General features: G+C 42.0%; 1 protein-coding gene across 1 annotated transcript in view; it reads left to right on the top strand.

Annotated features, from left to right (window-relative positions):
- The window catches only part of SEMA3A (semaphorin 3A), a 223,325-nt gene that overhangs the window by 194,309 nt on the left and 15,638 nt on the right, over window positions 1–13,378 (top strand). Inside the window, exons 12-14 of the mRNA XM_033148345.1 lie at window positions 2,069–2,160; window positions 7,665–7,706; window positions 11,746–11,903. Coding sequence (XP_033004236.1) covers window positions 2,069–2,160; window positions 7,665–7,706; window positions 11,746–11,903 — 292 coding nt within the window. The remainder of the gene's footprint in view (window positions 1–2,068; window positions 2,161–7,664; window positions 7,707–11,745; window positions 11,904–13,378) is intronic.

Here is a 13,378-nt window from a genome sequence, read left to right as displayed (position 1 = left end):
AATTTACTTGATTGACATAATGACCACATCCATTTAAATAACTCTAGACTCAATTTCTCACTGGGTGATAAACTTGTGTCTGGACTGTGCCATTTCAGATTGTAGCTTGGGGCTTGCACATTTGAATAATTTCCCATATCCAAAATACTTCCCCAAAATAAATGTCCTGAATATAGCACGTTGGAGAGTGCACTAGTCCAAAACACTTTATTTTATCTTGTATACAGCAGCCTTTAGTTCTGTATTCTCCCTCCTGGTCCAGGAGCTGCCAACCCCTGGGTACTCCCAATTTAATACTAATTAAATTAAAGCTTGAATTAAGTTCAGGCTGTGTGTGACTTCAGTCTTTCTTTTTATCCTGATCTCTGGAAAAGCAAGACTGTCTCCTTGTCTTCCTCTCTGCAGTCCTACCCTGCCCACAAGGAGTACCAGCAGGCTTCCATCTTAAATCTCATCTGAGTCTGGCAATGGTCTGGTTGATTAATCTCAGAGAACGAGATTATAATTCCCACTATAGCAAGGGATTTTTGGGTTGCTTTGGCCACAGCAGCATTACTTAAATGAAAATAAATGCTAAATGAAAATGTCACCATCTTTTCCCGAGGTCTAGTGCAAGTTAAGGAGGAAATAAGTTGTGTTGTTTCCATGAGTCCTAGTGGGAAGGAAATGTGATTAATTCAGCATTGCTGTTGTTTCAAGTAAACATCTGGATACTTTGCTCTCTCGCCTCAATAGTGGTTCACTTCAATCCCTCTCCAGCGGACCAAAATGCATATTTTTGCCCTCATAATTTGACTCGAGGGCAGGAGCGGATCGTTTAACACAGTCTGGAGTCCATCTTTCAGTAAACGTGAATTAATAATAGTAATTTTATCTTGTAAGCTGAGTTACTCACTAAAGCTTGCTGATGTGAAATGAGGGGACTGATTCACTTTGTGTGAAATTGTTTGAAATATTATTCCACGTAAGCCTGATCTCGAGTACAGATAAAAGCTTCGCTTTGGATGCCTGAGGCCTGATCAGAGACACAGTAGGGCTTAACACATTGTGCATTTGACCTCAGAAGCTTTAGAGAGTAGCAAACCACTAATGGGGGGGGTCCCCTCTTGAAATAGAACTATTTATCTTAAAGATTTAATGCAAGGATTGTGCTATCTGCCGGGCTGAAATCTTTGGCTTAGTCAAACCTCTGTTGTCCTGAAATGTAGAATTCAAAACCTTTTCAACGTGGCAATAATCCAGTTTTCCATTACTTTGTGGCGTTCTCTGCTCCTGCTGCAAGAACTTAAATCTTCCCATCTTTGATGCTGACAAAATTGATATACACTTTGTTTAAAACGGTATATATTCTTCCAGGGACGCTGCCCACTATGCCTGATAAGGTTCTGAGAAAACACAGCATCAATATTGGTTGCTGTATCTCAAAGAATCATAGGATATAGAGTTGGAAGGAACCCCCAGGGGTCATATAGTCCAACCCCCTGCAAATGCAGGACTCTCAACTCAAACTCTGCACTGTTCGGAATCACCAGCTGATTCCTAACAGATCTGACAACTTAATCAATTTGGCAGCATCCCTCCAGCTGTCTGTGTGTCCCCATGAAGTCTCACTTTCACATCTGCCCTTGTATTATTATTATTTTAAAAGAAAAAGAAAACATGAAATACTTTGGACTTGAGAATAAATCATAAAATGTAGCCCTGGCTGATCCAGTGTATTCCTGGTTTTAAATACACATTTGTGGCAGCTGACATTTCGTTGATAACATTACACTGCCCTGTTCATTTGCCGACAGCTAAAATGGGCCCGGGGTTTAGATTTTGGGTTTTTGTTTTGCAATTAAAAGATTTCAGTTATAATCCTTCTTTGGAAACTTTTAAGAACTTTTGAGATCATTTTGAAGGTAAGTGGGTATTCTATGGAGCCGACTCTAAAGAACACATTGCTGTATAATCCCCTTTTTGAAATACGATAATTTGTAATGTGGGAAACATAAAACTTCGGTAGATCTGAGATTGGTCTGCTCTTGGAGTCAAAGGGGGAAAATGGTATCTGTCTTTATTCCAGATATCGGGACAGTTCTGAAAGTAGTTTCTATACCTAAAGAGACCTGGCATGATTTGGAGGAAGTTTTGCTGGAAGAAATGACAGTCTTTCGGGTGAGTGTGATTGAAAAGTTTGCTATCTGTTTTCGCTCCCCTGCTGCTGCCGCCGCCACCACCCTCTGCGGGCAGCTGCAGAGACGGGGTTTATTGTGGAAGAGTCCAGCAAACCTTTTCTAATTAGCTTCTCAATTAGAGATTCAGGCACTAGTCAAAATAAACCTCAGAGCTTTCAGTGCCAGTTGTGAGCTAATAGCAAAAAATTGTATTGCTGACTCTCCTCCCCTCCCCCCCCCCGGTTCACTGAGCCGCTAAAACCAATAGATATGACTGTTTGCAATTTACAGTGAAAACCATCTGTAACATTTGAAGGTCTTGCTGCCTGTCTTCTCCCCAGGAAAAATATACAGAATTAATTCTACATCTGGGCATATGACATGAAAAGACAAAGGCGTAGTGAAAAGTCTGTTATCTGACATTGAGGGTTTCTATGACATGACAATTAAGAATCATTTTGATGAAGTACACAGTGTAGGCAAAAGTTGGCACGGTTTTAGGAGCTGATTTTCCAATGCATGTTTTTGTTTAAATGGATTTTGATCCCGTGCCATCCTGGGGAGTACGAAGCAAATGAGAAGATAAAGCTGAGATTGAGTTGTACTGCCGATTTAATCAACTTGATTCAATAAACATTTTGATCAGTTAAAAAACTTGTCCCATAGTCAGTCAGGCAGATTTTTTATTTTTTTTAATGAGTTACTTTAATGTAAGAATTTACAAATTATCTTGGAAGTGGGATTCCACGTCTCTCTTACGGAGCAAGGGGTGCCTTTTTAAGGATGATGCCAACTGCAGCATATGGAAGCATTGTCTAGAAACAAAGGGAATTGTTTGTTTTCCTTGCTCAGTGGTAGATCACAGGGATGCAAGGGCCTCAGGTGTGATGCCTGGATCCCTTGACTGGATCCCCAGAGAGCCACCGCCAGTCGCTGCAGATGCTGCACCGCCAGTCGCTGCTAGGTCAATCTGACCTAGATTGACCAAGCGTCTGAGAGCTTCCTATGTTTCATCAGAATTTGTGTTTATTCACCTGTAAATTTATGTAGACTTAATTAATTAATTCCCACTGTTAAAATTTAACTGGCTGAGAATTTTTTATTTTTTTTTAAAAAAGGTGACAGTCCTGATTCACAAATCTGATTCACAAATCCTCTCAGGCTGTCCCATGCCCAGCTTTCCCTTCTCCTAGAAGCAGCACCCTACAAAGCGAGACTTCTTGGCCTCCAGCCATCCCAACACTTGCTCGCTTTGCCTTATGAATAGGCACCATGGTATTGGGGCCACGTTTTTTAGGACTGTTTGCATGCAACGCTCTGGGCTTTACATCAGAAGTACAACCTGTGTGTGAATGACAAAATAAAAAATAAAAAAATCCTTCCAGTAGCACCTTAGAGACCAACTAAGTTTGTTCTTGGTATGAGCTTTTGTGTGCATGCACAATTCTTCAGATGCACACGAAAGCTCATACCAAGAACAAACTTAGTTGGTCTCTAAGGTGCTACTGGAAGGATTTTTTTATTTTTTATTTTGTTTTGACTATGGCAGACCTGTAACTGTGTGTGAATGAGTCACTGACCAAGAGACTGGTGTGACTCATTGTCAGGCTCTGGCTAATTGTGCAGTGGGTATCTGAGACCCTGGTTTGGAACAAGAAATAAATTTCAAGGAATGAGATGAAATCACAAGAGTAGCTGGTGGCCTGTGGCTGTTTCCTCCGTTGCCTGCAGCAAATCGGCTACTTCTAGTATAAAGCAGTCTAGGGACCTGGCCGTTGCATGAGCTTCTACAAATGAAACAAAATGAATGCCACACTCTGTTAAGCCAAAAATTAAAGAGACGAGACAAGAGCTTAATTTCTAAAAGGAGAGGTGCTTTGTCTCACTTTCTGAAACAAATCATGTCTTCTCAATCGATCAATTCATTTATTGCATTAGCCCTATGGCCATAGCACATAGTAAAAGACCAGGCAGTAGCCAGACACGATTATACAACAGATACAGTTAAAACAATTGGAAGTAAAATCGTACTGGATAAAACAAATAAAATAAAAAGCACTAGCGGGCGTGACGACAGTGTCCATGTTGGGAACATACATAAGACTAAGGCTAAGGGAAGTTGGCCAAAAAGGTGGTCCTGAGTTTCAGGGCCTGTAATATGTAGATGGCCACTCCACGTGAAACCAAGGGGTTGGCGTCCACCGGTAGATATTTCATGTCTTCTGTCCTGGAGTCTTTTGCCTTACATTTCAGATGCCTAGAGGTAGGCTATGGTGACTCAGATGCGGGGGGGGGGGGCATTGTATCACATTTTCCAGCCTTGAAAAAGCAGTTTCCAGCTTTTGGTTTTGAGTTCCACCACCTGTACTGGTGTGGGCATGGAGCCGTGTCTGGTAGATGACCCATGCAAGTCTGGGGCGGAGCCAGAGAAGTATCTGATCAATCAGAAACAGAGGCTGGCAGAATCTGGCGAGGTGAGTCCTTAACCCCAAAAAACGGGTGGACTCAGTGATGGAACTGACAGCAAAAACATCTCTGATATAACAGAATATAATGCGTATGAATACTCTCTACTAATTCAACATTGAAATATAATATGCCACTAGATGGGGTATGTTTTTCTATTTTTTATTTACTGCTATTATTGCGTTTTTTATTTACTGTTCTTATTGCGTTATTTAGTCCCTTGTTTGTATATATTCTGTATTATCATGTTTATTGTCTTGCAGCTTCAAATTTTACACACAGTATCAGCTGAAGAAGTAACAATGAAACAGTGACTGTATCTGGAAACGCTGTCCGACACTCACTAGTTTTTTTTCTTCACTTCAGCTCTGCTGGAATATTATATTTCAATGTTGAATTAGTAGAGACTATTCATACGCATTATATTCTGCTATATCGTTAGAAGGAATTTCCCTTGGAATGCCCATGCTATTGATTGATATTACTAAAGCTCTTTAAATTCATTACACTGCTCTTGTTGGTCTCGTGTTGCTGTATTTTTGGGTTCTCGTTCGAGTTGTAACACAGGGGTTCCCTTTTGAATAGCAAAAACGTCTCTGGCAGCTGACGCTGAGGCTGAAACTCCACCCTTAGTGGCCGTTGCGCATGTGCGCAGGAGGAGGGCTGCCTGGCTGCCTCTTTGTCTCTTGCTTTCTGCTTGTCCCAAGCTACTTCCAAACTGGCTTAGCAATCAGGAGAGAAAGTGGTAGGAGAAAGACAAGCGCTATTTGGCATGGCAGTGCTGTAGTAGTAGTAGTAAAATTTATTGCGGCCATTGGCCCATATCAAGAACAAATCAGACAAGCGAACGAAACATAGAATTTAAAACAACTTGACGTAAGACAATTTTAAAAAAAACACGAGGCAGCAACGCTGCAATTTAAACAATATCAAATCTAGCAACCCATCAAGAACAACATTTTACCTCAATTTAGTTAATACATATACAGCATAGGGATTCAGCTAAAACTTAATTTAAGAGTTGATTAATAACTTAATTTCCTCTTAATGATACTTAGTTAAAGTATCGAAACTATGCAATGACCCATTTCTCTTTTTCTGGGATAGGACATTTATCAAAAATCTAGCGACTGTAAGAGATCTACTCGGTTCCTCATCATTCAATAAATGAATTAATTTAGCCTCCTGGGTTCTGTCAGCCTGTCCTATCAGAAGTGGGGACAGAAATCTAGACCAGGCTGCCGAATAAGCTGGGCAGGAAAAAAGTATATGCTGTAATGTTTCTACGGAACCACTATTACAGTCGTATAGCAATGAGATCTGGCCATTTGAGAGTCTGTGCATGGCAGTGCAGATTTGCCCTTGCTTCAAGGGCAAAAAGAAAAAAAGTGAGAAGAGGGGACCACTAGAAACCGTTAGAAGGAGGCCTTGCAATTCCTCTGCTCCCTTGGCGCATCGAACATCTTGGTGCCTGAACAGTCACCATGACCAAGAGTTCGTTATCACCTGCCATAAAATACTGTTGAACTCATTCTCCTTGCAGGTGCAGCTGGAGTTTGAAGGGGGGGTTGGTTAATGCGCCAAAGGAATTGAGTCCTAGGTAGAAATCTGATACGAGGCTTCAATGCAACCCATCACTTTTGAGTTTCCACATATCCCTGGGGTGCGTGGATCTAATTTTATGTCACCAAAGAATGAATTTAACAGCCTGAGTTGCAGAATGCCGAACACAACACTCTCCATTGACAGCTCCAGCCAAACTGAAGGCATTCCAGATGTACTGCACTGATAACAAATGCCTTTTTAACCTGATTTGCGCAGTGTCTCCCCGAACAGCTGAGCAAACATTTCGGTAAGGCCTGTAATTGATGCCTTCCAATACCAAGTTTAATAACCCATTTGCAGTGGAGAGCCGGCATGCTTAGCATCCACTGAGCCATATCCAGTTCTCCATGGGCTCGCCGGGGGTGAACTGTGAAAGCTTGGAGCAGGCTACGTTGGCGTACCTTGATAGAAACTGAACCCGTATGAGGAAACTATCAGAAAATAGAAAGGACTACAACCCATAAGACAGGTCTACACCTATTCCTCAGTGTGGAATTCCTACCAGAAATAGCAGCCCTGCTCGGAGTTGTCCCTCTCCACATACCATTTTGCATATTTACTGGTATGGTGACACCATCATGATCTGCGGTTCCCTGTCCCCCCCAGCAGTTGCCAATATTATAAAGCAAAGGAATCACAGAGCAGTTGAAACAAAATAGAAAATTCTTTCCAGTAGCACCTTAGAGACCAACTGAGTTTGTTCTTGGTATGAGCTTTCGTGTGCATGCACACTTCTTCAGATACACTGAAACAGAAGTCACCAGATCCTTAAATATAGTGAGGGAGTGGGGATGTCTGTCTGTACCTGAGCAAGTTTCTTGGTGAGGTTGATGGACTTCCATTTCATGCGGCTCAATGTGGTGCCTTCCATAGTTATATTTAAGGATCTGGTGACTTCTGTTTCAGTGTATCTGAAGAAGTGTGCATGCACACGAGAGCTCATACCAAGAACAAACTTAGTTGGTTTCTAAGGTGCTACTGGAAAGAAATTTTTATTTTGTTTTGACTATGGCAGACCAACACGGCTACCCACCTGTAAACAGAGCAGTTGATAAGCCCTGAAGAAGAGGGACCCTGGTTAGCTTCAGTATGATGCCAAACCATGGTTAAAGGGGGGGGATAATTCCCACTGAGAAAGGGACGTAGGTGTGCGTTCCTGAAGCTGGCTCCCGATTTGCAAACCGCTATTTTGGGAGGGCTGCTATGACGCCTCCACTGGACCTTTGTAGAATGCATGCTTGATTAAACCTTGTGTTGAGTTTCAACATGCACAATTGCGCAGGCACAAACGCATTTGAATGCATCCATAGCAACAACGGTGTTTTGGCGTGAAAGTCAGTAAGAACGATCCACGGCGAGGCACCCAGTTCTCATCGTCTTAAGGGAAGCGGCTATTTGAAGCATCTTTCCCATAACTGTAACTCTCTTTTCCAGGAACCCACAGCTATTTCAGCCATGAAGATTTCCACAAAGCAGGTACTGTACATACAACCTTGAGACTCTTAAATATTTATTGGGTCCCATATTTCAGAGACCTTAACTCGCTTGCCTGAAAAGATATTGATGCCAGCTGCCACCCATTCCTTTTTGTAAATGTTTCTAGTTTCTTATGGAAATTCTGACGGACAAAGAAGAGGGAAAGTCTTTGCGTGTGCTTCGCTAGCTATGAAGTGGAAATGAACTGCCCAAGTAGTCTCTGAAACAAAGATCCTTGTTCCGAGCTCTAGAGATGTTGCACCCCCAGGAGTCACTGGCTGCAGGTCATGAGGGTCAAATCTCCTGTTCTCCAGCATTGGCACAATCACTACCAAGGTTTCTTCTCACCTGCGTCTTCCTCTGTAACACCAACTAGGGGCTAATGAATGTGCAAAGAACCATTGATCACAATGGGAGCGTTCAGGGATCAGCAAACTTTTTCAGCAGGGGGCCGGTCCACTGTCCCTCAGACCTTGTGGGGGACCCGGACTATATTTTGAAGGAAATAAAATATGAACAAATTCCTATGCCCCACAAATAACCCAGAGATGCATTTTAAATAAAAGCACACATTCTACTCATGTAAAATACCAGGCAGGCCCCTCAAATAACCCAGAGATGCATTTTAAATAAAAGGACACATTCTACTCATGTAAAAAGACGCTGATTCCTGGACCGTCCGTGGGCCGGATTGAGAAGGTGATTGGGCCAGATCCGGCCCCCGGGCCTTAGTTTGCCTACCCATGAACTAGGCGCTAATGAATGTGCAAAATGCACTTTTACAAAGACCCATTGATCACAATGGAAGTGTTCAGTGTATAGCAACTGCTTTATACAAAGTGGGAGTTGTCATGCCATCAGTGTCAAGCAAGCAGTGTCATGCCATCAGTGTCAAGCTACCCACCTGGAACCACCATGAGCTGGTGAATTCCAGGATGCAGGAAGCCAGCCTGGCCTGTGTTTTAACATGCTAAATTCAGGGGTTCCTTGCCTGGCACAGTTTTAACTCCCCCAGCCTTGACCGAGTCTTACTTCGATTGGACTCAGGAATATAGGGGAATGTGGCCCTCCACAAATGCATAAAAAGTACTTTGGCTCTGAGAATTTAGGAGGCGCTACAGAGATGACGAAGGGGAGACATGAAAGAGGGGCCATTCTGGCGAAGGAGCCCAGAGGGCTTGGTTCCCATAGCACACTTTAGCACCTTGCACCACCTTGCATCCTTGAAGCAGCCTGAATATGCAGAGTGAGGCCGCTTTCTTTTGACCCTCTGCACCATGGGAAGACTGGGCTACCTGTCGCTATAGCTGCTCACCATGGAATCTGTTGGGGATAAAACGTGAGAGTTCTCTTATCCATTAAATGAAGCTGCATTAAAATTGAGCCTCGTTGACCAAAGGCTATGAGGGAGGGCTGTTCTGCATGCAGAAGATCTCCTGTTAAATCCCCAGGATCTCCAGGGAGGTCCAGCAGACTTACCACCTGAAACCATGGACTGTTGGTCTGACTTTGTACAGGGCTGTTTTTAGAATGTACAGTTACATAACAGAATTAGGCTTCTTTTGCTGCTGGGGGCATTGTACCAAGTCTCTAACATAAATAAGGAGCATCACACTTGGGCTTAGGATCTTACAAGAACTAGAGTAATGGTGGCTGAAACGGACACATTTTGTAAAAATGAAACTTTTTTTAAAATTTATTTTCACCCCCTCCAATCTTTATTAAGTATTCAAACCATACATTCAAAAATTAAAATCAATTACAGTAAAAAACTGACTTCATATTGCTCTTACATTGACTACCTTGAAATATACAGCATTTCTATGCTTCGTCCCTTCTTTCCACATTGTACTCAAATATTCCCTTTCACCCTGGGTGGTCAATTAAAGCAGCTCACCAATTCTGTTAATATTCTTTCTTTTTTCAGATATATCTCCACATACCTTCATTCTTCCTTCAACTTTTGCTTAGATGTATTCCTAATTGCTCCTATCATTTTCACCAGATTCATAAACTCTACCAATTTAATATGCCAGTCCTTAATTAATCCTTACAATTAAGGATTGTAAAAATGAAACTTGCGAGACAGACTTTGATAGGTGTTTGGAAACCTTTTTTGTGTGTGCTTTCTGGAACATCTTGAGGCAAACTGCAGATACACCGCAAGCCCATGTTCTATTTATGTAACTTTTCTAAATTTATAACAAATCTTTCAGATGCATACGTCTGGTCATCTTTTTTAAGGATATGAAAACAGATGCATATCATATCAGACACTGATACACCTTTTGATGAGAAAGGGGTAAAGCCATCTCAATAGTCAGAATTCTGGGCAGTCCAGCTAGGAACCCCATTGAGTCCTGGAAACTTGCCTAAAATGGATGAGTTTGACATGAAATATTTTGTTTGGGGCCACTTCCCTCGCACAGTTTATCACCTAAAGCAACAAGGGGTGGGGGAGATTTAAAAGAATGTGTTGTTATAGAGAAAACTATTTTCAAAACAGAGCTGTCAAGTGTGTGTGTGTGTATTTCGTATGGTACCAGAATGCTCTGCTTTTGATTATTTTTACAAGTACATTCTTTTTAAAGGAGCAGATTACACTGTATAATGAACCATGCATTTAAGCACCACTTCTCGATCAAAGGCCCCCTTTATGTATTCAGGAGGGATTACAATCCTCCCCGATGCCTCGGAAAACAAATTTACAATATTAAAAGTTTTCTCCAGCTAAGTTATTCGCGTAAAGCGGAGCCTATAAAGTGTTGGTGTAGCCCCAAGTGAAGGGAGGAGGGAAGGAAAAGAAAAAAACCACAATACATGTAGGTGATGCACTATGACAAGCTTCTGGCATTGATTGCATCTTTGAATTAGAGGCGTTTTCGAGAGCATGTTGATTCCTGATCCCTGAGCACTCCCAGATTTTTTATATTAAATGCATTGTGCTTTGTGAAGTTGGGGCTTTTCGTGGAGTGACGCGATGAACTTTACGTCCCGTGCAGAGCAAAAGATAACAATCAAAGCTGCCTCCCAAAACTCACCCCCTTGGCTGCCTCCCTTCCCACCGAAGCAAACAGAGGAACTTGTGCCTGCAGATGCTCTCTGTGGGAGCCGAGGGGCAGTTGCAGACCTCCGGAGTCGAGGCAGCGAGTTTTTCCTCCGTTGTTTTTCTGCTCAGTCAGGTGGTGGCAGAAGGCTCTTGTTAGTTAACCTTCCCAAGTTTATGAAACGCTTGATAGTTCTGTGATAGTTCGGTTACAACAACAAGTGGCCTCGCTGTGCAGGAGGAACCTTAATTTGACAGGCTGGAGATGGTGTTCAGGATTCAGCTGACCTGGAAGGGAGGATGGGCAGATAGGCAGGTGTGGACTATGGAAATGTGGAGTGGGAAGTTGGTATGTACAGGAACCCTCATTCCCATGTTCAGCTGCATGATGTAATGTTCGAAAAGGGCCTTGCATCACTTTAGGCACAGCTGGAAATTATGACTCTCCCTATGGGAGATTCCTTTATAAAGATAGATGGATTCTGGTCTGTATCAAATTTGCATATATTTGTTCCTAAAAGTCCATTCCATCCTGTTTCCGTATTTATCTGCAACTTGCCTTTTTTATTTTTTTAAAAAAATGCATGCAAAATCCTATTTAATTTTTTAAAAATGTTTAAATACAGTTGTAATTACATATCTCCTCGCAGAACACATATTGAAATAATTTTATCTTAATGGATGCATTTCAAAATATGTTTTATCCTAAAAAAAATTGAGCCAAGAATTGTGGTCCGCACATTAGTTCGGGAGGAGTGAGACAGGTCGTTCCACATCGGAATCCGCACAAATGGAATTTCTTAACCAACCCTGTTCCTTTTCTTGTCATAATAACACAGAGAAGGAGCAAGAGTCGAATGACTCTGAATTTAGAATTTGCGCTGCATGCATGTTGAAAGGGCCCATGGTGCCGAGAGATAAATGAAGGAGGTTCTTTTTGAATGAAGCAGGCTTACTTACCATGTCTCTCTCTCTCTCCCCTGCCACAAACAGCAACAGCTCTACATTGGCTCAGCTATTGGCGTTTCACAGCTTCCCTTGCACCGCTGCGATGTGTATGGCAAAGCATGTGCAGAGTGCTGCCTTGCTAGGGACCCGTACTGCGCCTGGGATGGCGCCTCGTGCTCTCGTTACTTCCCCACCGCTAAGAGGTAAGGTTGGATTTGTTTTTTGTTTTGTTTTTAATTTATTAAATTTTCAAACAAAAGAAAGCACAAACCTTACAAATAAACACTACAAACAATGACAAAAAAATACAAAAACACAATTCAAAAAAGAAAAATACAAAAATAACAATAAACATCATATTCCTTAACATTGTTAGTTGACTTCCTCACATCCTCTCCTTCTGCGTTCACTGTATATCATCCTTAAAGGTAAAGGTAAAGGGGCCCCTGACCATCAGGTCCAGTCGTGTCCGGCTCTGGGGTTGCGGCACTCATCTCGCTCTATAGGCCGAGGGAGCCAGCGTTTGTCCACAGACAGCTTCCGGCTCATGTGGCCAGCATGACAAAGCCGCTTCTGGCGAACCAGAGCAGCACACGGAAACGCCGTTTACCTTCCCGCTGGAGTGGTACCTATTTATCTACTTGCACTTTGATGTGCTTTCGAACTGCTAGGTGGGCAGGAGCTGGGACCGAGCAACGGGAGCTCACCCTGTTGCGGGGATTCGAACCGCCAACCTTCTGATCAGCAAGCCCTAGACTCTGTGGTTTAACCCACAGCACCACCTGGGTCCCTATATCATCCTTAGTAAATTCTTAACATTATATAATCATCATTTATATCTAATCTTTTTCTTAATCTCTGTTTTCATTATCATACTTCTATCTTTCTTTTTGTCTTATATACTTTCCATATCTGTAGCCTATCTAGTCTTCCAGTTCAATTCTTAAATGCTAATCTTAGCATAAGTTTTCAAATATTCTTCAAATTTCTTCCAATCTTTCTGTACCGCCTTGTCCCTCTGGTCTCGGAGTTTCCCGGTCAGTTCTGCGAGTTCCATATAGTCCATCATTTTCATTTGCCATTCTTCTACCGTAGGTATATCTTCAGTCTTCCAGTTTTTAGCTAGTAGAATCCTTGCAGAAGTTGTGGCATACATAAAGACTGTCCTGTCATCATTTGGGATTTCATGGTTTACAATGCCCAGTAAGAAGGCCTCTGGTTTCTTAATAAATGTGTCTTTCAACACCTTTTACAATTCATTATATATTTTCTCCCAGAAGTCTCCTACTTTCGGGCATGTCCACCACATATGAAAAAAGTACCTTCTGTTTGTTTGCATTTCCAGCATTTGTTACATGAACCATGATATATTTTAGCCAACTTTACCGGTGTTAGATACCATCTATATATCATTTTCATAACACTCTCTGTCAATGTGTTACATGCTGTAAATTTTATACCAGTTTCCCACAATTTCTCCCAATCTTCTAACATGATGCTATGTCCTACATCTTTAGCCCAATCAATCATTACTGATTTTACCATTTCATCTTTTGTATGTCACTCAAGCAATAAATGATACATTCTGGAAAGGTTTTCGGTCTTAGGTTCTATCAATTCCGTTTCCAACTTGGATTTCTCTGACTGAAAGCCATATTTCTTATCCAACTTATACAGT

This window comes from Lacerta agilis, chromosome 5 (assembly GCF_009819535.1).
Source record: "Lacerta agilis isolate rLacAgi1 chromosome 5, rLacAgi1.pri, whole genome shotgun sequence".
NCBI lineage: Eukaryota > Metazoa > Chordata > Lepidosauria > Squamata > Lacertidae > Lacerta > Lacerta agilis.
The sequence above is the reverse complement of the archived record's forward strand: the minus strand, read 5'-3'. Positions and strand labels throughout refer to the sequence as shown.